This window comes from Xiphophorus hellerii, chromosome 24, assembly GCF_003331165.1.
Source record: "Xiphophorus hellerii strain 12219 chromosome 24, Xiphophorus_hellerii-4.1, whole genome shotgun sequence".
Taxonomy (NCBI): domain Eukaryota; kingdom Metazoa; phylum Chordata; class Actinopteri; order Cyprinodontiformes; family Poeciliidae; genus Xiphophorus; species Xiphophorus hellerii.
The window spans coordinates 17,036,535-17,057,690 of NC_045695.1; the positions used below are offsets into that span (position 1 = coordinate 17,036,535).

At 41.5% G+C, this 21,156-nt stretch overlaps 2 protein-coding genes across 4 annotated transcripts; both read left to right on the plus strand.

Annotated features, from left to right (window-relative positions):
• The first annotated feature begins 1,003 nt into the window (after positions 1 to 1,003).
• LOC116715720 (CD276 antigen homolog) lies at positions 1,004 to 12,761 on the plus strand. Of its 2 annotated transcripts, XM_032556348.1 has the most exons (5): positions 1,004 to 1,048; positions 7,192 to 7,254; positions 8,659 to 8,693; positions 9,562 to 9,873; positions 11,570 to 12,761. In XM_032556348.1, the coding sequence occupies exons 2-5, from the start codon at positions 7,235 to 7,237 to the stop codon at positions 11,683 to 11,685; spliced, it is 483 nt and encodes a 160-aa protein (XP_032412239.1). In that variant the 5' UTR covers positions 1,004 to 1,048; positions 7,192 to 7,234; the 3' UTR covers positions 11,686 to 12,761. The 2 variants fall into 2 exon arrangements, with proteins under 2 accessions (XP_032412239.1, XP_032412238.1); XM_032556347.1 differs by lacking the exon at positions 1,004 to 1,048 and having other exon boundaries at positions 5,354 to 7,254.
• Positions 12,762 to 12,894: 133 nt separating this feature from the next.
• Positions 12,895 to 18,065, plus strand: LOC116715707 (uncharacterized). 2 transcript variants are annotated; one of them, XM_032556330.1, is made up of 4 exons: positions 12,895 to 14,218; positions 14,869 to 15,030; positions 16,121 to 16,236; positions 17,745 to 18,065. In XM_032556330.1, exons 1-4 carry the CDS (start codon positions 13,873 to 13,875, stop codon positions 17,853 to 17,855), a joined length of 735 nt encoding a protein of 244 aa, XP_032412221.1. In that variant the 5' UTR covers positions 12,895 to 13,872; the 3' UTR covers positions 17,856 to 18,065. The 2 variants fall into 2 exon arrangements, with proteins under 2 accessions (XP_032412221.1, XP_032412222.1); XM_032556331.1 differs by lacking the exon at positions 16,121 to 16,236.
• The last annotated feature ends 3,091 nt before the right edge of the window (positions 18,066 to 21,156 follow it).

Sequence of the window (21,156 nt, forward strand, 5' to 3'; positions counted from 1 at the left end):
CCCAGTGAAACCAGAGCCTCAGCATCCTGTCTGTCCACTCTGCCATCAGAAACAGGAAGCTGCAAACTGAGCCCTCAGCATGCCACCGCCTCTATTGTTGTTCTCTGTATTAAACCATAAAACAAAATGTCTGTGTAACAACAGGAACCATCCACTGGTTCCACACCAGTTTGAACTGGCTGTTCAGCTGGAAATGTCAGATGTTGACTTTGTTTGGGATCAGTCTACTTCCTGGAACACATGGGCTGCAAACAAATGTATTTAAATTTGTCAGTGCTGTTACCATGGTTACCCAGTGGCAGGCGCTCCACTGGTCTGTACTGGTCCCAGTGGATTTAAATGCTGGTTAGACTGGAAGCGGTTCAGTTGGACCTCCAGGTTCCTCTGGCTGACCCGTCTGCTCCGTTTCAGATCCGGACCGGACCAGAACCTCTGGACAGGTGGACAGCTGGACCCGTCTGGGGAGACGGCGTCTTCTGGACGGCCATGGAGGACGATCCGGACCGGACCAGCAGGCTGACCGGATCAGAACCGAACCCAGAACTGAGTCATACTGTGACCAACCAGGTGTGTTACCACGGCGACAGGTGTTGATGTGAACGTTTCCTGTTCTGATAGAGGAGGAGAAGCAAAGTTCTGTTTGATTTTATGAATCTGGAACAGAAATAAAGCAACAGGAAACAAAATCCTGATGTTTCCTCTGATCAGAGTCCAAACCGACCAATCAGAAAGTTACAGCTGAGATTATGAAATGATGTGAATTATCCTGTTAATATTTTATATGTGATGGAGCTTCAAAAACTAAAACCTTTAAAATCAATTCAGTAAGTGACTGGAGTCCAGATCTACAATTTTGACCATCTTGTTTAGCTTGCTGTTGCTAGGCGACACACGCAGAGGTCAGGATGGCAATAAACCTAAAGGTTAACGCGTCCAAGTTCACTGCCTCTCAGTTTGCTCTCATATGTCACAATGATGCGACGCATTATTCAAATAATTCACCCATTTTCCAGAATTCCTGTTGTTATAGCGATTATTAGCAACCGCTAACCGTTAGCAGTTCATTCAGCTTCTACAGACTCCAAACAGCCATGAAGTCACATATCAGGTTTGTTGTTCTGGTTGCTTAAAGATAGAGAAAAATGTCTTGAATGTTGAGCAAAGAATAATAGCAGGTTAGCTAACTAGCTAGCCTTCTGCTAGCTCCATTATTATTGTCCCAGGTTCTGTGCTTTCTGGTACATGTCTGACTAGTAGCAGTTTACTTAACTGTTTAACTCTCTTTATCTCTCATATGTCACAATGATTCAAGTGACTCGTCCATTTCCAGGAATCTCTGTTGTTTTAGCGAGTGTTAAAGTTTACATTTAACCAGTTTGACTCCAGAGAGCCAGCAAGTTAGAAACATCAGGTTTGTTGTTCCGCTTGTTTAGATAAAGCTACAAATGTCTGGAATATTGATCAAATAACAGTAATGGAAGTAGCACAATGCTAGCTAGCATGTTGGGTCTCCTGGAAACGAAGAATAAAAGATCAACAGAAACCTAGCAGAACCGGTTCTACTGCTATTGGGCCATAGATCAGATTTATGACCCTAAAATCTTTATGACTCAACTTTACAGGCCTCAACCTGAAATATAGCTGGTTATTAGTTTTGTCATCATCTAATCCCAGCCACACCAAGAGTTTGTGGTACGAGATTATAATCCAGCGGTGCTTTCTCAACATCCGTATCATTGTTCTGTTCTGGCTGTTGGATCCCACTTGGTGAAACTGAACTCTGTCTGTTTCTCTCCAGGACTCAGTTTTGGATCTTCATGATTATACCGTCAGGTTAGTCTGACCTCACTTCCTGTTCCTGTTGGGTTTCATGTCAGCACTACTGTAGGTTTCTCAGAGTTTCTGGTGTTGCTGTGGTCTTCGTCTCATCCTCTGCTCTCCCTCAGTGATCTGCCAGGGTTTCGTCCCAGGATTAGTTGGTAAACGTGCCCTGCTGCCCTGCTACTCTGATTCTGCAGCTGATAACGTCTTCTGGAGGGACAAAGACAACAACAATCTGCTGGACATCAACAAAGACACTCCCAACCCAAAGCTCCAGCACCAGAAGTATAAAGGTCGAGTGTCCTGGTCCCAGACAGAGTTCAAGAAAAGGATCTACTCCATCACCTTAGGGAACCTGAAGCTGGAGGACACTGGAACCTACGAGTGCAGCGTCGTCATTGATGGTGTTGAATCAAAACAACCTATAAACTTGGTGGGTGAGTAGATTTTTCTCAGACGTTACCTGATGCAACAGTTTCTGAATGTTTCCGTGGTCAAAAGGTGAATCTGTTGTTTCTCTCCCAGTGAAAGAAGATGTGAAGAACTCACACAATGCTGGAGACACAAGCTGTGGCTCCAGCAGACGGATCGTCCTGCAGACGTTGGTCCTCTCTGCTCTCAGCCTGATCATCTACTTCTAGAAACTGATCAAACCAAGACATGGAGTCACATGTCCATGTGTTATTTCTGTAGCAGAAGGTCAAGAGTTCATGTCAGTCCTCCATAAACCGCTGGAGCTGTTACTGATACAGAATCGCTGCTGAGATTATTTATTTGTGAATGTTTTAACCGAAGGGGCAGCAATAAAAAAACTTATAAAAATGAAGAATTTTTGAGAATTTTCATTGAAGGAAACTTTAACTAGAGGCCAGTGATCCTGCTGAGAAGGATAACAGTGATCACTGGATCACCGTTAGCTTCCAGCCTCTTAACGTGCGCCCCCTTTGAAATGCCCCCCTGGGCAACCACCCATATACCTATATCAACAACAGCCACTACCTAAAAAAAAGCCATAAAATGCACAATAATAAAGACTTACACAGTAATGTATCATCCCAGTGATCATTAAGGGATCACAAAGTGGCGAAGAGTGAGAATCTAATCCAGAAATAACAGCAGCACCAAAACAGAACCTTGAGGAACAAACCTTATTTCACCATCAACATGTTTAATGTTTAGAAACTAGCTAAACCGCTAGAGTGCTAGTTTTAAAGAAAGGGAACAAAAAGTAAATGAAGAAGCCTCAGGTCACCAAAAGTGGGCGGAGCCACAGCAGGAAGTGGTTTCAGCTCTTCCTGTGGCAGCTGGATGGATTCCTGCTAACAGAAACCAGGAGATCAACAGCTGAGACAACATGGAGGTGATCTGGGAACATGAGGAGCCACAAAACCAGCAAGATGGAGCTGACTGAGTAGCTGTCTCCTAGCAACCCGTCTCCTAGCAACCCAGATTGGTGAGTGTTTGCATTCATGTTATTTTGGTTGTTTGTGATGAAAGGAGCATTTTGTGTTTGTTCTGGAGAGAAATCCTCTTCCTGTTTACAGATTCCATTAATGTTTTAATTAAAATGTTTAATGGAGATAGTTTTGCTGACATTTGCGTTAGCTGGTACATGTTTAGCATTAAGAGGCTAATTTAGGCTTGAATAGCTTTGCTAATAGGCTAATTCCTTTAGCACAACTTGAACACAACAGCAGGCATTTCCAGGATCCAATCAGATTGTTTAGAAGCAGAAATTGACCCCAGTAAGAAGAGAGAAGCAGCTTCATCCTCCATTGATCTTGTTTGTGCGTCAGATTTACAGACGTACCAGAAACACGCGAGTACAAAGGTTCCTACTGGGAATTTTTGTTGGTAAAAAGAAAATGTGATTCATTTTATTGAATTTAAATAATTTAAATATTAGTGAATTGATCTGAGTTGATTTAAATCAATCATTTGCTGATGTAAACAAACTGCCTGAACTCTGTTCAACACTCAGAGGTCAAAGGGCGTCAGAATCAAGCCACATGCTTTGCGCGTTAATTTCAGCGTCATCCGACCAGAGGACAGGAACAGGAAGTTCTTCACGGTAAGGTTCAGTTTTCCTGTCTACTGATTAGCCTAGCTTGTTAGCTAGCAGTGTGTAGATAGATTACTTGAACCTTACTGACCCGATCACACCAACATAGTGGCTAGCTTCCAGCATTCAGCTTCACAAATCTGGAACAAACTTCCAGAAAACAGCCAAACAGCTGAAACCCTGAGATCCTTTAAATCAAGGCTAGAAACTGATTAACGTTCATTTTAACGACAAAATGTAACGTCTGTTATTGGTTTTAACTGTTGATGGTGTGATGTAAAGCCATGCTGCTGAAATGTGCTATGCTAATAAGCTTGATTGATTGATTGATTGATTGATTGATTGATTGATTGATTGATTCCATTAAACACCAGAATCTCCCCTGGTTGGTTTCCAGACGTCCAGCTGTCACTAGATTAGCAGACCAGATTATTTCTAGCAGAACAACCATTTGAACTTTCCGGTCCGGTTCATTCAAGCTGCTCCAGAAGAACCTGGTTCTGGTGGGTCAGACCTCAGGAAGGAGATGTTTGGTTCAGAGTCAGAGGACAAGAACAAACTGATGGTTTCTAGGTTTGGATGTTTGGACCGTCAGAACTCTGGTGAGTATAGCAGGTAGATCACCAGGATCAGTTTCTGGTTCTGATCCGCCCCTTCTGGACCGACCTGCTGTAATAAATCTGTCACTGCGGCAGAATCTGAGGTAGGTGAGTCACTAACATGTTCCAACAAACTGGGATCATCTGGAGTAAAAGCAGCAGGGAGACGAGAAGCAACAACAACAACATGTGACCAACTCCAGGCCTGCAGGCCCGATTACCTGGAACCAGAACCCCAGAGGCTAACTCAGCTAGCAACGCTAACAGAGCAGTTAGCAACGCTAGCAGAGCAGCTGATCTGAAGTATCAGGATGAAGCCAGTTCAGGCTGAAGCTCCACCAGTCAGAGTCTCTTTGTTTCCGTTTCTGCGCTTCATAAAAACAAACAGTTTGGTTCTGGAACCCGTCCTACCAGCTGATCCAGACGGTGAGCCAAGGTTCAGTCAGCTGACAGAGAGTCAACAGTGCAGCAGACTGGGTGTGACCAGGTTCACGTTCTACTGTAGTAACCATGGCAACCTGCTTTCAGCTCAGACTGGAAACAGGAAGTGGAGCTTCAGGTTCATTTAGAGACCATCACAATGATGTCATTGTTTCTAAATTATCATAATCTTATGGATCAAACAGGAATATTCAGCGAGGAAGTTCGAACGTCAGGTAAGTTATAACTTTTACTTTTTGAAAATATTTTCCTGCATTTGACATATTTAGATCCATCCAGCAAAAATGTTGAATAAATGTTAAACTTTGTATTTTAGACTAAATTTGCAGGAGACGGTGGAATGATGAGTTCACACCAAACACGTTTGTTGTGAACTCACCGTTACTCTCATAACTTTTTAAAAAACATCTTTTTACAAGTAATTTTACTACATTGTTTGTCTTCTTGCATTATTCAGTAACATTATTGTGAAATATTGCTAGTTTTACTTGAGTAAATTCTCTAAATGAAGGTCAAACATTTTTCCCAGAAATGCTCCAGATGTTCAGTTTCTGTTGAAGTGAGACCTCCTGTTTCTACACCAGCTTTGTTCTGATATTGTTTTCTACATGTTGAGTCTGAGGAAACATTGAGATCAACAGATACAGGAATCAGTGGAAACATTCCTGGAAGTCCTTCATTTTCCATCGATGAATCTTCATGAATTATTCATGAGCTCTCAGGATCTGATGCATCAAAATGGAGATTTAACCTTTGACCTCAAAGTTTTCCTGCTTCAGCGAACGTGATCTGAGAAATGACTGATTAACAGGATTTAGTTTTACCTGTTTTCCAGTTTCTGTTAGTCACCAAGTCAAACGTCACAACAATAACAGAGTTTCTACTTTTCTCATTTTTCTGAAGAAACGCTGAACCAATCAATGGTTGGTTGGGTCTTAAAGCAACAGATGGTTTAAAAACATCCTGATGGCCGTGCTTTGGTGGTGCAGGGGTTAAGGGTTAAGCACAACCCACATAAATAGGCCTTAGTCCTCGACGCGCTGCCGCAGGTTCGATTCCCGGCCTGGCGACATTTGCCACATGTCTTCCCACTTCTCTCATTCCTGTCAATACATGATCAAATAGAGGCAATAAAACCTTAAAAAAAGAACACAAGAAAAACATCCTGCTGGGGTCATGTAGAGGTCAACATGTCCATTCTGGGAGTTCATCTCCCATCAGATCCACCTGACCCACATGAAGAAGTTACCTGGACCAGGAGAGAGGAGACAGTCTGGACTCAGATTCTAACAGAACATCTTTCACTACAGGGAAACGTGATGACCCGAATGAAACCATAGAAAATGTTCTGTTGTGATGTGGAACAGAAAACAAACTGATTCACAACCTGGGAAAACAGGAAGTTAACCTGGGAAATCAGGAAGTTAACCTGGGAAATCAGGAAGTTAACCTGGGAAATCAGGAAGTTAACCTGGATGACAGGAAGGATCTTCCAGCCAGATGGCGACAGTAATTCACTGTATCGTTTTCTAACCCTCACAAAACGAGGAAGAAGAAGAAGTAGGGGGCTATGACCGCCGCTGGGTCCTCCAAAGGCTGCCTCTGAAGGGGAGTGACGTCACAGCGATGCCCCTAAATGACGTCACAGCGATGCTCCTATTGGTCCTTCTCCTCCTCGTGTTTGGAGGTTGGTTCTGGTGTGTCCTTCGCAGCCCAAAGTATCCCAGGATGCACTGCGGGCCCACAGTGTTAAATTCTGGCCGTACTAAAGTTAAAAGCGTGTTTCGGGCTCCTGTCGTTTGAATAGACATGTTTTTTTTTTTTTATAATTTTGGGAAAAAAGTGTTTTAATCAACTGATTAACTTTATTAATGATAAAGTGTTAATAAAATAAGAGAAATAATTTTGCAATATCTCCAGCTAAATTTTTACCGACCCGTTCAGTTTGGTTGCTAGGCGACATACGCAGACGTCAGGACGGGAATAAAGATAACGGCTAACCCGGACTGCAGTCCGGTTCTGTCTCCCATTGGAAATGTGACGCATTATGAAGCCAAAACGCGACAACAAAGATTGTTGAGCAACTGAAGCTGTTCATCAAGAAAACATGGGACAGAACTCCACCCTTAACTTCACCCAGAGAGGCTAGCTCCTTCTGAGGATGCTGCCTCCCAATGGCCCTCTGAAAAATACGTCACCATTATGCGACATACTGTTCAAATGACTCGTCCATTTTCGGGAATTCCCGTTGTTATAGCGATTGTTAGCAACCGTTAACCGTTTATTCAGTTTCTACAGACTCCAAAGAGCCATGAAGTTACATATCAAAAGGTTTGTTGTTCTGGTTGCTCAAAGAAACAAAAAATGTCTTGAATGTCGAGCAAAGGCTAATAGCGGAAATAGCATGTTAGCTAACTAGCTAGCTTTCCGCCCTTGCCGTCATTATTGGCCTAGTTATTGCTGGTAGTTCATCGGTCAGACAGTTTTTGCCCGTTTCAAGGTGACAACGTCTGTCAGTGTTTTTGGTAAAGGTCCATGTCTCTGGTTAATATTTTGGTATGAAAGCCCTTCATAAATGGTAGCCGAGTCATAATTATCAACAACTCCTATGGAAAAAGTTTATTGAGACTGGTGGATGTCTGCTTTAAACTCCTGGTTTAAATTAAACCATGGAGTTTAAACTCCTGGTTTAAACTACTGCTTTAAACTCTTGGTTTAAACTCCTGGTTTAAATTCCTGGTTTAAACTCCTGGTTTAAATTCCTGGTTTAAACTCCTGGTTTAAATTCCTGGTTTAAACTCCTGGTTAAACTCCTGGTTTAAACTCCTGGTTTAAACTCATGCTGTGGGTATTTGTCAAAGGTCTATAATATAATAATGTTTGGTATCATGTTAAAGGGGAAACTCTCGTCTTTCATTAAAACCATTTTGAGTCTCTGACCAACTCAGAGGTCACTAGAGCTCATTAAACCAAAAATAGTCCATATTTTTTACTCTTTTGGAATAAACTAGATGCATTTCTTTTATCCCAGTAAAGTAAAATCAGTAAGATGTACCCATTAAGCTTCAGGTGATCTACAAACAATTTGTTCATTATTTGGGAAATTGTTTCCATCCATTCACTATTTTAACATTCTCATCCTTGTGGTTCAGGAGGGGGCTGGTGCTGTTCTGCAGCAGTCATTGGGCGAGAGGCGGGTTCACCCTGAAGTCCATCTCAGGCCAGTTAGACTGACCAGTTAACTGGACTCATGTCTCTGGACTGTGGGAGGAAGCTGGAGTACCCAGAGAGAATCCAGGCACAGGGAGAACATGCAGACTGCATTCAGTGTCATCATGGAGGAAACAATCATGGATGGAATAATCTGGTTACCTCATAATGTGGCTGACCTTTGAACCCAACAGCTGCAGTAACCCCAGATCATAGTGCTGCGTTTAAAGGCTGCTACAGTAGACACAAAGCATGATGGGAGTTCATCTCACTCTGAAGCGCCCATCACTGGACTCCTCTCTTCCTCCATCATGTGGTATCACTGTCAGAGCGCCCAGAACCTCAGATCAGATCCAGATTGTTGATCACGTCGTGTTCTGGCTCTTTCTGGTTAACACAGTTAGAATTCATTGTGTTCTGGTAGAAGAGGAAAAACCTGCTGGTTGTTTTGTGTCATCAGTAAAGATTCAAACGTAAAATCCTGATGATGATTCAGATGAATAACTGAACTTTGTTTCTCTCCAGGATCCAGATTTGCATCTTCATCCTTCTACACTCTGGTAAGCAGGAACTCACTTCCTGTTCCTGTTGGGTTTGGTAGCAGCAGCCATGTTTAAAATGGTCAGAGAGCTCAGGGTTATGGAGAAGTTCTGTTATGTACTCACTCTCAATGCCTCATGTCAACACAAAGTCTAAGGTACAATACAATAGAGGGCAGGACCTCGAATAAACCCATTTCTATCTGTGGGATCAGACTATTACCTGATGTAGTCAACTCTTTTTAAAGCTAGGATTCAAATCTTGTTTCCTCGTTGCCATGTAAGCTCTTCTATCCTCCATTTTATACCCAGATCCTAAACCAGAGTGTCTCTGTTTATCTTCTTAAAGACGCATGCTGTTTTCAGAAAAGGCTCACATGAGACGAGTGGGTCGTTAGTCTCTGGTTCAGCCAATCAGCAGGCAGCATCCTCTGAACAGCTGATACATCAACTTGTTTATATGTGATTGGTTCATTGGATCTGTGGTTGATACAAATGTGTGCAAAGCTTTGTTTATATTCTACTAGTGTTAAAAAAACACAATTTGACAACCATGGTGTTTCCATTAAACACAATTAAACTCATGACTAAGTTTGTTTTAAGTCATTAAATCATTCTGTGCCACCAGGCATGTTGTCTTGTTTTTCATCAGTATTAACATCCAGCTGTTGATCATGTGACGTAAAAAACAGTTTACATTTTTACAAAATAAGCTAATTCCTATACGACTGAAAAACCACCAAAACTGATCAAAAACATATTTTTTAATAAGTTGCTGTTAAGCACATTTATTGTCGTAATTCTAATTTGTGTAATTATCTGGTCAGTGGAAATGCAGCTGCTGTTCTGGTGTTGCTGTGTCTTCATCTCATCCTCTGCTCTCCCTCAGTGATCTGCCTGGATGTCAAAGGTTTTGTTGGGAAAAGTGTCCTGCTGCCCTGCTCTTATACTAGCTCTAAAAAGGTGAACGTGTTCTGGAGGGACAAAGACAACAAGATTCTGCTTGACATCAAGGATGGTTCTGAGGACCTGACGTACCAGGACCAGAGCTATAAAGGTCGAGTGTCCAGCTTCCCAACAGAATATCAGAACAAGAACTACTCCATCACCCTAAAGAACCTGAAGGAGAACGACACTGGAACCTATGAGTGCAACATCAACTTTGATGGTGAAGAAATAACAAACCACATAAAGTTGGAGGGTGAGTTGATGTTTCTGTGAAGCAGTGAGTCAGATGACTGTTGCTGGTTATTGCTGGGTTTCAGACACGTGATGTGACATCAGTCAATCAACTAACCAACCAATCAATCAATCAATCAATCAATCAATCAATCAATCAATCAATCAAATGTTATTTGTATAGCACATTTCAGCAGCAAAGCATTTCAAAGTGCTTTACATCTTATTAAACCCAGAAACACAATGAAACATAGAATCAACAATCAAAACACGACATTAATTCAGGTTCCATCAATAAATTTATAATTGATCATGTCTCAAATAAACAGGTGGGTTTTTAGTGGAGTTTCATCCATAAAGGTTTACCTGTTACACTCCTACTGTGTTATATGGAACAAAATACCTGCTGCTATTTTTATTCCCACTCATAATCACACAGTTTAAAACGATGTAAACAGAATTTTAATGGCTTCTGGTACCAGGTTCTGTTCACCTCTTACACTGAGCTGGGCCGCCGCCGGCCCTCACAGAGTTTTGTTCAATTTCAACATAGAATCAACAATCAGACCGTGACATTAGGGCTAACCTACCCTATGACCATCATTAAATGTGTAATTGATTATGTTTCAAATACAATGATACAATACATGATGCACGAAATTCAGATGGGATCACAAAGTTTATTTCTCTGGTTCAAAGCAAAATGGATCACAGCTAATGGAGTAGCTAATGCCCTACATAGGCTGAAACAGACGAGACATCGCGAAAAAATATGCATGTATTTAGGATATGATCCGTATTATCTTGGTAAAAAAGACTTCTCTTATAATCTGGAGGATTTACCTGCATCCAGGTGATCCACATCACTAACGACCTGGAGCTGCAGACCTCGTATTATACGACCAGCCAGAAGAAAGTTTTCAAAAGCCTGGAGAATAAAATCATTTAGTTTCAGGTTGGGTCAAATATATAGGATCAAAAGAAGCATTAATGGCTGTGAGTTGTGCTATTTAAGTAATTAGTCTATGATAACGATGCTATCGCTAACAACAAGCTAACCCATGAGCTTGGATCTCCTGGTAAATCATTTCTTTAGCTTCTGTAAACCAAATTCATGCAGGAGTTGAGTTCATGTTGAGTCTCTTCTGAAATGTAGGTCAACCATTCAGTGATCTACAGAAAACCCATTAAAAATATAGCATTTTATATATATCATTTCAATATTTTACCTGACATGTGAATGCTTGTCTTTCTAAGTAACTGTCCAATAAAACATCTGAAAATATAATTTAAACAATGGATTGTTACTGTTAGAAACTCTGGCCTTGTTAGTTTTCACACCTCCTGTGTTTAGCTGTAGATCGTTGATCCACTCTTCTCCTCTCTTTCTGTAAGATTTTTTAAATTAACTCCCTGTGACCGACTACCTTAGAAACATAAAAATAACGTTTATCTTTCTCTACTAGAACGGTTGGAACAACCGTTCAGGACTCAGACTGTAGACATGTAGATGCTGGATCAGCAGAAATAAACAGGCTGCGTTTACTTCCTGCCCTCCATCTGCACTGCGTGACGTCGGCGCTACGTCATCTGAACCCAGCAATATTTACCTGTGTTTACCTGATGAAACACAATGAAAACTGATCCCACAGAATCTGTTTACTGATCCTTTCTGAATGTTTCCGGGTCAAAAGGTGAATCTGTTGTTTCTTTCCCAGTGAAAGAAGATGTGAAGAACTCACACAATGCTGGAGACACAAGCTGTGTGTCCAGCAGACGGATCGTCCTGCAGACGTTGGTCCTCTCTGCTCTCAGCCTGATCATCTACTTCTAACATGAAGTTTAAACATCTCTGCTCTGCTACTTTCAATCATTTATTTACAGATAAACTTTAAGCAGCTTCTCAACATTAGTCTAGTATTAAACTGCAGACATTCCCGTCCTTCACCTGTTACCGTTTTATCTCCATACAAGTTAAAACCTCCTGTCAATATTCTGAAGCCTGAGAAGAAAACTTATCAGACCAGGACATGGAGTCACAGCCGTCCAGTTTTATATCTGGTTTCTCCTCTACAGCTGGAGAATGTGACGCTTTAATGTCAGGACAGCTTGATATGAGACAATCTATGAAAAGATGGGTCTCCTCTGTCGTCTCCCTGAGGAGGGACTTTATTATCTGTCTCATAACAAACGGTCACAACATGGAGACAGTCTCAATAAATATGGAAAAATATACTTTTTAATAAAGTTACATACCACAGCTTGAAGGAGAAGGTCAAGAGTTCATGACACTGGAGCTGTTGTTGACAGAATCACCGTTAAGATTATTTATTTATGAACATAAATGTTTTAAAAGAAGTAACATTTTTCAAAATCTGATATGTTTTTGTCCGTTGATGTCAAAAAATATTTAGCTAATTTTTCATAGCAGACAAATATTTAGTTCAGCTGAGTTCCTATAAAATGCTTTTATTTATTGGTAGCATCTGCTTGATGTAAGACTGGAGCCTGTCTTCTTCTGCTTCTTCTTCTTCTGCTTCTTCTGCTTCTTCTTCTTCAGGCCAATCAGCTTCAATGTTTATGAAGGAAGCAAGAAGAAAACTTATATTCAACTGATGTTACTATTTATGTTATTATTTATGTTATTATTTATCCATTACTAAAAGACTGAAACCTGGTATTATTTCTGTTAGATATTGTTCCATACATTCTGTGGGGAAATGAGGAGCTTTTGAAGATGATGAATTATTATTTGAAACATCTATAGGTAATGAATAGTTTCATACATGATGATGAGAGTCGCTCCCAAAGGTTTATCTAGTGCATTCTACTCTACATCATAGAATAAAACTGGTCCGTTAAACTGATTGATTGAAATTTAATTTAAAAATAAAATTAAACTGAAACTCTTATTTTGTCTGTTGTAACTCATTTCTGCCACAAGAGGGAGCCAGTTCACTATGACTGATGAGGTGATGCTTGCTTGGTTACTAGAATAGAGATCAAATTAGAAGTAATGTTTAGTGTTCAGGTAATATTTGACATCATCGTCTCCATGTGGATGTGCTGCGTTCAGCAGGTTGCTGCTCTGTGAAGGTTAATGTACTGATGTGTTGTCCAGTCTGAGCTTTATAACATCTGAACATCATCTAAAGGATGTGAGGTTTATGTAGCTTTTCTGGTTGTTTTTTGTTCCTTAATATTTGCTTCGATTTTTTGAGCTGCTTGCTAAGATTTTGTTGACTGATTATGTCCATAAATAATGGAACGACAAACAAATTGACTGTTTTTCTACTTTAGTTTTAAAATGATGGTTCCACATTCATCCGTTGTGCGTTGCAGATAAAAGGCCTTTCCAACCGAGGGCCTGGGCTGCAGATGCTAATGATGCTGGGTAGATGCTGAAGATGAAGCGTTTTGCTGAAGGGCAGCCGACCTTGGCAGGAGGAAGCAGGAACTGAACCCAGAACGTTCAGAATCTGAGCCACAATCATCTTAATCTGAGACGTTTAGCAGCAGGTTTCCAACGTCGGGTTCAATTATTTTAGAGGATTTGATGAACTTTGTTGGCAGAACCGTTCCAGCCGGGTTTGAAGCCTTCTGGACCAAAAGCTGCAGGAAGCTGTTGAAGTTCATAGCACAGAGCTGCTCGATCAGCTCCTCCATGTTCAGTCATGATAATCAGATAATATTAACCAAAAGAGCCGTTCGGGTCAAACTACTTCTGTTTTTCTCCAGTGTTGTTCCTAGGAACCGGTTCTGGTTCTGTTCGTCCTGCAGCAGGTTGCTCTGGTTCAGGTTTCTACTTGGCCCAGTCGTCCTGCAGCTGCTGCTGTTTTTCTATCAACTGTAGAAAAATTGACTGAAATGTTGTGGCCTAGTCCAAGCCCGGCCCGGTTCCTGGAGTGTGAATGACTTTCACTTCCGTGTTGTGAGCCGGTTCTGGTCTCAGTGACTCTGATCAGACAGGAAGTGGAGATCAGTCTCTCTGCTGCCTCACCGCAGAGCAGCAGCCCGTCTGATGGATCTGCTGGGGACGGTTCTGCTGCTGGTTCTGGTGGGATCAGAGGCCCAGAACCTGGTGAATGTTACTGTAGAACCGGGTCAGGATGTGACTTTAAACTGCTCTGTTAACAGTAGTGACATTTTCTGGTTCATGAAGATCCACAGCCAGTTCAGAGCACAAATTGGACTTATTCGTTCTTCATCAACCCCTTGCTACAGCCAGTCAGACTTTAAATCAAAGTTCTCCATGTCTGGAAACCAGCTGGTGATTAAAACCGTCTCTGCTGAGGACAGCAGGCTGTACTACTGTGGGATGAGGCAGAGCGATCAGATGGTTTACAAAGACACCTTCAGTCTATCAGGTGAGCAGCAAAGACTTTAAACTCAGCAGATTCATTAGTTTGGTTTTGTAAGAAATGATGAAAACATGGTGGTGAGTTGAACCTGAACTGAGACTCAGTGTCAGGTTTACCCAGGCTGGGATTATTAACATGTTTTATTATTGAATTAGTCTAAAGGAAATTGTACAACTGAGACGGTCAAGTCAAAGTAAATGTTTAGTGAATGTTGAACCTGGTGTTGAATGTTTAGTGGAACAGATTAAATAAATGTTTGAGATCTGAAAAATGTTTCCTGCAGTTTAAACTGTTTATCTGTGAAATTAATTCTGTTCCACAATAAACAACAAGTCATAAAGAAAAGTGGGCCAACCAACCACTGAGCTCAGTGGACTGTTTGAAAGCAGGATGTGTGAATTCAATGAATTTGTGGTGAACTGATTGTTGTGAATTGTTGCTGCAGAAATGATTTAATTGTTTATCTATTATGGTCACATAATAAATAAACAAACAGAAATAAACAGAAACAGTTTGTTACAGTTAAGACTTTTATTACTCACGTTCAGACCACAAAGTTTTATCTGCCCCTTAAATCTACTGACTTCCTTCAGTCGGTTTTCTTTTTAATCTTTTCTAAATTAGTTTGATACCGTTCTAATTTTCTTCCTCTTCAGTCGTCCCCTCGGTTCATCCAACCACATCCATCCCATCCATCCCGTCCATCCCGTCCATCCCCCGGTCATCAGCCCCTCCCTGCCCCGCAGCAGGGCGGTTCGTTCAGCCCGTCACGGCGGTTTCTCTGGGCCTCAATGCCGTCCTGCTGGCTGCTGCTGTTGGTGAGAAACTTTACAGCTTCCAGAACTTCAGCTTGAAAATTCAGTTTGGTTTCATTTGTTCACATCTCGGTAAAAACGGCAGCAGCTGTTTGGAAAGTTACACAAGAAAAAACTAACAGCAATAATTTGTTTTTTAGCCTGTAGAACAAAACGGGGCTTCAATTTTTTCAAGATCAATTTTTCCATCAGATTATTTATTTGTAAAAAAAATACATAAATAAATAATCAAAATTAATATTTAACTAACAAGCAAAATGTTGAGTTTGCAAACTAAATATTTAACTTACTACCTCGATAGTTAAATATTTGCTACTTAGATTTATAAGCTAAATGTTAGTAAGCTAAATATTTAGTGTAGATGTTCTAGTTGTGAGCTAACTAAATATTTCATTAGCGTGGTAAATATTTTTATTTAGATTTTATTTTTACTTTGGAGCTAAATATTTAGTTTACAACTCAGTATTTAGTTAGTAAGCTCACTATTTAGTTAAAATATAAGTATGTATTTTGAAAGCTAAATATTTAGCTTCAAACTAAATATTTAGTTTGCTAACTAGATATTTATTTGAGGCTAAATATTTAGATTGTGAACTAAACATTTAGCCTCAAATAAAATCTTTAATTTGAAACTAAAACTATGACTTTTAAAAAGAATCTCCTGTGGAAATTATTAAACAAAAAGCTCAGAAGAAGGAAGAATTATTTGGCAAATAAAATTCAGCAGAAATGAATCTGTTCTTTGGCCAGTTTAGGTTTTTATCTGTGACCTGAAGACGTTTCCTCTTCATCTCCAGGTTTAAAATGTTACATAATAATAACAACAATACGGCTTTTCAGAACATTAGAGAAGCAACAATGGCCGTTAATTTAAAAGGATCAAATTATTTTGAAGAACAAAAGTCATGAAATATCAAACACCATTGCTTTGATGTCTGAAAAACGTTGAATGTTTTAATATTTGATCAAAAACATCCTGGAGTAAAAACATGAAAAAACATCAAGCAGTCGGTGAGTCAGGATTCGACTTGATGAGGTTTTTGTTGGGTTTGTTTAAATGTGACTGACTGACCGACTGAACGTCCATCTGCAGGTTTTCTTTGTGTCTATATAAGGAGGAACGGCTGCTGCTGCAGCAGCTGCTGCAGCTGCAGGGCGAAGGGCTCTGCAGCATACAACATGGAGACCGACGACATGCAGAGCCCACAGGTAACAACCAACCGACTAATCAAACAGTCTGAGAGACGATTTCACAGCTCAAGGTGTTAAAACCAGAGACTGTTGGTGGAACACCGCAACATTTTGATGTTCCGATGGTTCACCTGCTGCTGAGATGCTGCTGCAGCATCATAGGTCAGCCGTGTGGCAGCTTCACCGTTTACTGTCTGTAGAGGAACCGAGTGGGACAGAAACCACCAGAGGTCAGTAATCAGAGCCAGAGGTCAAGTAGACAGAAGACTGCAGTTCATGGTCTGCTGGATGTGGACGGTACTCAGTCATATTCATCGACAGGAAAAACGGCAATGAAATTTAAATCCAGCAGCGTCTTAATGATGTTTGTCCTCCAATGTGTTCAAACCACAGACCAGATTAGAGGTTTTTAAGGAACAGGTTTCCTCACAGCCATGTAGTCTCTATCTATTTAAAGGGATAGTTGGTCCTCCTGTCCCTCTGGACGGTCCACCTGCCCAGAGGTAGTCTGGTCCACCTGTCCAGAGGTAGTCTGGTCCACCTGTCCAGAGGTAGTCTGGTCCACCTGTCCAGAGGTAGTCTGGTCCCTGTGGGAAAACTCCATTTGTGCAGGGTGCTTCTCCAGATGTTTCAGCTCTTCCACAGATGTTCAACAGTAATTCAACCGTGGCTCCAAAAAGTCCAAGGTTTTGTTTTTAGGCGGTTTTCCCACTTGTCAGTCCAGTAGACCCGGTTCTACTGGAACCAGAACTCCACCATCTGCTCCACCTCCAGCTGCTGTGGTTCTGAGTCAAACCAACCTGTTCCCCTCCTGGCCTGTGGGGGCGCTGCACCAAGAACCACTGAAGGAAACGACACAAAAACCTCTGAAGACACTGAGAGCAACTTCCTGTTTCACCAGATGGAAACAAGATGGAGGATTTCTCTTTAGTCTTTGGCTGAAGACCAGGAGCCATTTCTGCTGCTAGCGCTAGGCTAGCACGCTAGCTTTGGTTGTTTTTACCCAGAATGCCCTGCGCTGTAGCCCACTTCCTTCATTTGGAGCGGGCTCCGGTCCAACTGGCGTTCACATTCAAACCGAGCCAGAGTTCAGTTCAACTGAACCCAGACTGAGGTTTGGAGGACCAGAGGTCAGAGGTCAATTAGCGTCCACACTGCGTGAACCGAACCGGACTCTATAAGCAAACGGACTGGAGTTGGTTTAAACTGGACTGAACAGGGCTGGTGCAACGTTTACTGTGTGTTTTGGGTCATTATCTGGAGCAGCCATGTCTAGTTTCACTGTTAATAACTATAAATAATTCCTTAGAAATAAAGATAAGAAATGATCAGGTTGAGAAAACATTAAAGCAGTTCAGTCTGAGACATTTATAAATGATATGGGTTCAGTTTCAAATAATACACTAAAGTTTATTTACAAAAAGAATTTAAACTTACATTTAAACACTTTAATCAACAACTCACTAAACTAATAACTCAACTAATCTACTGAGGAAACGATCAACCATCTCGGTGTCTCGTTTCAGTACGAGGAGATCCAGCTGCCTCCCTCTCCGGTTCCGGTTCCGGTTCGGGTTTCATCAGAGTGCATCTACTACAAAGCTCAACATCCCAACCCAAAGATGCGTCAATACTGAGTCACACCTGGACAGGTGAGCCGGTCTGAAGGGAGTCCAGGAAGTCCAGCTTCCTGCTTCTGGACGCTATGAACTCTGGGAAATGACCGCTGGCCGAAGGAGTCTGTATATGTGAGAGTATTTATTAGTTTCTGTTATAGTTTTAGTTCCTGTTTCCTGTGATTTGTTTTTGGGCCGCAGTGATAATAAAAACAGGATGTCTAAATATCATCAGCGTTGGTTTTCTGTCCGACTGAAGGACCGCAGCGACGGGCCAAAAGCTGCTTGCTGATTGGCTAGAAGCCCCACCTGGAGGACACACGGTGTCATGACAACCAGACCGAACAGGAACAGCATCGTGATAACCATTGTGGTGGATTTAATACAAAGTTACAACACATTTATGAGAAAATACTTGTGGGTGAGAAACGGGGCAGAGCTTAGAGAAAGTCAACAATGAATTAATAACTTTATTGTTGTTTAATAAAGAGAGAAAATCAATAAACCAAAGAGGCTGACAGGAAATAATCATTAATGTTTAAGGAAATATTTAATAAAACGTGAGAATAATCAAAGGAAGTGAGACTCAAACTAAAACGTGACGAGTTGTGAGTTTAGTAGACGTTGTTGTTGTTTAGCTTTAGCTAAACATAAAGCTAATGCTAAACTTTATGGTTTATTATTAGCTAATGATAAACTTTATGGTTTATTATTAGCTTTATGTTTAGCTTTAGCTTTAGCTAAACATAAAGCTAATGATAAACTTTATGGTTTATTATTAGCTAATGATAAACTTTATGGTTTATTATTAGCTTTATGTTTAGCTTTAGCTTTAGCTAAACATAAAGCTAATGATAAACTTTATGGTTTGTTATTAGCTATAGCTTCAGAAAACATGACGCTATACATCCTGTTATGACTGAGGTTATTAATCTTGGTGAAAAGTTCAGTAGATGACAATCTGAGCGCAGTCAGTGGGGGATGGTACAGAACCTTCTGCCTGGCTCCAGTACCGCTCACTGGACCCAACAGAACCAGAACCTTCATGCATGAAACACAAACCAACGTTAGCTCACTGCTGCAAACGGCAGCTTAAGAAAGTCACTACTCGCCTCTCATAGACGTTTTCCTTCATTTATTATTATTATTTTATTTTTGTCTCAGAGCTTATTATATGAGGTCAAAGGTCGTTGAGTTTCATTTACGTTTAGACAATAAAAGATTAAAATATCTGAGGTGTTTAGTTGAGTTTTGGGTCTTTGTGGTTTAATGTCTGCTGCACATCAACCTCCATGTTTTACATGCCGAGCTGCGTTTTGGTTTCTGTGCATTGCAACATTGACTGTACAACATGAGTCTGTTGGTGTCTGGCAGGTTAGCCTGAACCCAAAGAAGACCACATCAGAACCGGAGCTGCAGAACGTCCTCCTAACACGAAGGCACCGAGCTGAGATCTTTATCTCTCCTTCCAGACTGAGTCACTCTGATGCAGCAGAAACAAAATAAAGAAGTGATAGTTTGGATGTTTACATGGATCATCTGCCCATGATGAGCAGAGCGGTTCTGTTCTAGTCCTGTCTGAACTGGCGTGATGTGTCCCTGTTGCATGGCGATGGTTCATGCACAGAACCAGCCAACCTGCAGAGCAGAACCACAGTCAGACATCCGTGCACAACCGCCGAGCTGCATCTGGTTCTGGAGACACAAACGCTGACCTCAAATGTATGTCACAAGAGTTTCAGAAGAGATTTGAAAGCCGCGGTGTTTCCTTCACCTTGTGAATAATTAGTGGCTTTCTGTTCACAGCGCCTTCCTCCTCCACTAGAAAAGTGCCAGAGGTTAGACGTGTTGACAGGGGGTTTCTGTACAACAGCCTCGTGCTCCCCGACCCCCTGCCAGTCCGTGTCACACCTTCCTCCTCTCAAACGGCTCCAACCTGTAACACCTGTGGTCACTGTTACAGGAACTGCTCAGCGTTTCTGCAGCAGCCAGGTTTTCCTGCAGCTCTGAACCAGGGACGTTTCTCTGTACGCAGACGACACTGTCGTTTATCTGCAAGGTCTCAGAAAAGGTTTCCAGAACTTTCTGATATGTTTCAGTTGATGGGTGGAATAATTCAGAGCCAGATGGTTGGTTATGATTTTATAAGCAGTAAAACAACAAGCAGATGGAGATTTACGTGCTTTTTATCAATAATTGTGATGAATTTTTGCCAAGAAATTTACAAAAATGTGTCAAATTTAGGAATCTTTTTAAGCTTTATCCACAGCAGATTCAAATAATCTAATAGATCATAAAATACAAGCAAATATTTCATGTAAAATGAAAGTATTTAGCAGATGGATGTTTTAAAAGCTACTAGTTTGAGGATAAAATCAGAATCAGGAGCCTGAACATGTTAGGAAAGGAAGAAACAGACAGTATTTTTAGTTAGCTAAACTGAGTAAGTTCAAGGAGCTGCTAACCACAAGGACGTTGGTATTAATCACAGTGAGTTGAATTCTAGAGAAACCTGTAGAAACCGCTTCCTCTTTTCAACGCCGTCTGAAGGAAACGGAAGGTTAGAGACGATTTCAGCGCCGTCAGCATCAGGAATAAAACTCATATTTACTGGAGCTGCTGTTTACTCATCCAGTTGATTCTGAGTCAACCTGCTGAGGGTCAGCTGGTGCTGCATCAGAGGTCAGAGGTCAGACCCAGTTCCCTAAAACTTCAGCTGAAAGTTTCTGCTGCCTGCTCAGATCTTGTCCCATGACCTGCTGACACAACCAGAACCGCTGAGGTATGGACCCAGCAGTCGGTCCGGACTCTTCAGAACCAGAACCGTTTACAGATCAGCTGCGACCAGAACTAAACATGGCTGCTTGATTCTAAATGTTCTGTTGGTCCGTTTGTCACAGAGCTCCAGAAGAACCGAGACCCAAATGTCCCTCTGGCTCCCCCTGGAGGACACCAGAAGTTAATGTGACTCAAACTGAACATCAGGGACCTTGAATGGTTGTTGGTACCAGACATGGTACCAGACATGGTACCGTCCTCATGTCAGCAGAGACTGGTCCAAAAGTCAGAAAACACCCAGAGAGTGTCAGCTGTCCTCTGAGTTCAGGTCAGAGGTCAGAGGTCAGAGGATGACTGAAAGGCAGCAGCAGCTGATGATCTTCTGGACCCCGTTTGGGTCCAGAAACCTAAATGGGTCTCAGATGGGTCTCTTTAAACCCAATGGCCTGTCTGAGTATCACAGCTGATCATCTCCACACCTTTCTGACCCAACTGGACCCGTCCGGACCCGTTTCTTCGGACCCGCTTCTCTGTCGGTTCTACT

Coding starts and splice junctions, on each gene's coding strand:
- LOC116715707 (XM_032556330.1), top strand. CDS start 13,873: ATGGATCTGCTGGGGACGGTTCTGCTGCTGGTTCTGGTGGGATCAGAG. Junction 15,031..16,120: donor CCTGCTGGCTGCTGCTGTTG/GTGAGAAACTTT, acceptor GTCCATCTGCAG/GTTTTCTTTGTGTCTATATA. Junction 16,237..17,744: donor ACGACATGCAGAGCCCACAG/GTAACAACCAAC, acceptor GTCTCGTTTCAG/TACGAGGAGATCCAGCTGCC.
- LOC116715720 (XM_032556348.1), top strand. CDS start 7,235: ATGAAGTTACATATCAAAAG. Junction 8,694..9,561: donor CTTCATCCTTCTACACTCTG/GTAAGCAGGAAC, acceptor GCTCTCCCTCAG/TGATCTGCCTGGATGTCAAA. Junction 9,874..11,569: donor AAACCACATAAAGTTGGAGG/GTGAGTTGATGT, acceptor TTTCTTTCCCAG/TGAAAGAAGATGTGAAGAAC.